The 1763-nt window shown below is 48.0% G+C and overlaps 1 protein-coding gene across 1 annotated transcript; it reads right to left on the reverse strand.

The window, feature by feature from the left end:
* Positions 1–377: 377 nt before the first annotated feature.
* On the reverse strand, positions 378–1670 carry TEOVI_000049000 (trans-sialidase; the record flags this gene model as incomplete). Its single annotated transcript, XM_067223219.1, has 1 exon — positions 378–1670. One exon carries the CDS (start codon positions 1668–1670, stop codon positions 378–380), a length of 1293 nt encoding a protein of 430 aa, XP_067079320.1.
* Between the last annotated feature and the right edge of the window lie 93 nt (positions 1671–1763).

Consider the following 1763-nt stretch of genomic DNA (forward strand, 5'->3'; position numbering starts at 1 on the left):
GGGGCACACAATCACCCCAACAAGCAGCTGTAGCGGACACGTATCGTTACAACATGCAAACAAGATTAACCACTTGAGATCTAAATGAATCAAACGAAGATGGTACAGACACAAAAACCACTTGTTTCATACTTCCTTTAGATCACTAACAGAAAAAATACATCCCTGGACATCATATGACGTGACATGACATCCACTTCAACGGTGTGAATTTCAAAAACGGCAAATACATGTATAGCCATGATGATATTGCATGTTAAATAATAAAATAATATAGCTCGCTAATGATCGCTCACACTCAAAAAAATAAGTAAATAAATGTTTATATGTTTGCCCATTACTCTACGACAATTAGTGAAATTTAAAAAATATATAACCTATGCTGACAGTAACTGGAGCAGTCCAAGACCCATCAACAGGTAAAGTAACCGATGCACCCGCACGCCCCCATCGGAGATAACAACGAGTTTCAATGACGCGCAGTTTTCATTCATCTCGTTTCCAATACCCTCAGCAATATCTTTAAGCAGAGAGGGTGATCTCCCCTCCGGTGACAGTTGAGATACCGCGATCACATTGTTATTAAGATAAAGAGACCGCAGCTCACTCCCGCTCAGTTGCCGATTATACAGGAGCACGTTCTTCACAACTACACCATCACCTGCTGCCACATCCTGTACGCCAGGATGACCAACGAAGAAGCGGGAGATGTTAAGCAGTTTACCAGCACCTGTAACTATGGTGTCCATATCAGGCAGGTGCTTTCCATCAAGATGAGCGAAAACCTTCCCAGCACTCAACGTGAGCGCAACCTGGTGGATCCCATTCGTACCGGGAGACTGCTCGTCTTCTACCGCACCCGAAACCTGACCAGCGCCATGCCGGCAAACATCCTTCACAAGGGATAGCGTAATGTACTTGCTGGTCTGTCCATCATGCGTCACAAACCCCACCAACGACGTCTCATTCTGCGTGATTTCCGCAAGTTGCACTGTCACCACAAGCGTAAAGTGAGTATTAGCAAAGTGATAACGTTGGTCCTGCCCCTGCTCGCTCACGGGCCATGACACACTGCTGTCATTCTTGCCACTTAGCTGCAATCCATCATCAATAACGGCAGCACCACCCACACTAGCGTTCACGCACTGGTAAGCGTCAGACCACACAGTTCCGACTGCGGGCCCAACAAGCAAGCCAACGAGACCGGCAGTGGGGATCCCAGTGCAGGTGGTTTCATCGGTGACATCTGAAGAACACGTACCAGCCAGCAGTCTGTCTTGTGCTTTCCACAGCCTTACGGTCGACCGGATAAGCTCCAGTTCATCAACGAGGTGTACAAGGTGTAGGCTGACAACACCAACAATGCTCTCTTCGTGCAGGCAGTGTAACTCCCCAGTCTTTGTGTACAACAGGGAGCTATATGGACTGCTGTCATCACCCACAGAAATCTGTCCAACGAAGAACACACGGTTACCATCAGTCAACCACAGTTGCAGCCGATCACGTATCCACTTGCCATGAATATTCTTTGGCTGGGTGACAAGCATCACAGGCACATCGTCAAAGGTTACTTTGATCGAACTACCCGAGCTGCCTGGTTGGTTACGTTCCGGTGAGTTGCCAATAACGCGAGAAATGGTTCCTAGTGATTCAACCCAAGTTGCCCCCATGTCACTAGATTCGAACACCTTGCGGTACCCGGCATCAACGTATCTTCCAACCTTGTCTGTCCTCCCATTGAGCAGAAGCCTCTCGCCCCACCA

Source organism: Trypanosoma equiperdum, assembly GCF_001457755.1.
Source record: "Trypanosoma equiperdum strain OVI genome assembly, contig: ctg_17, whole genome shotgun sequence".
NCBI lineage: Eukaryota > Euglenozoa > Kinetoplastea > Trypanosomatida > Trypanosomatidae > Trypanosoma > Trypanosoma equiperdum.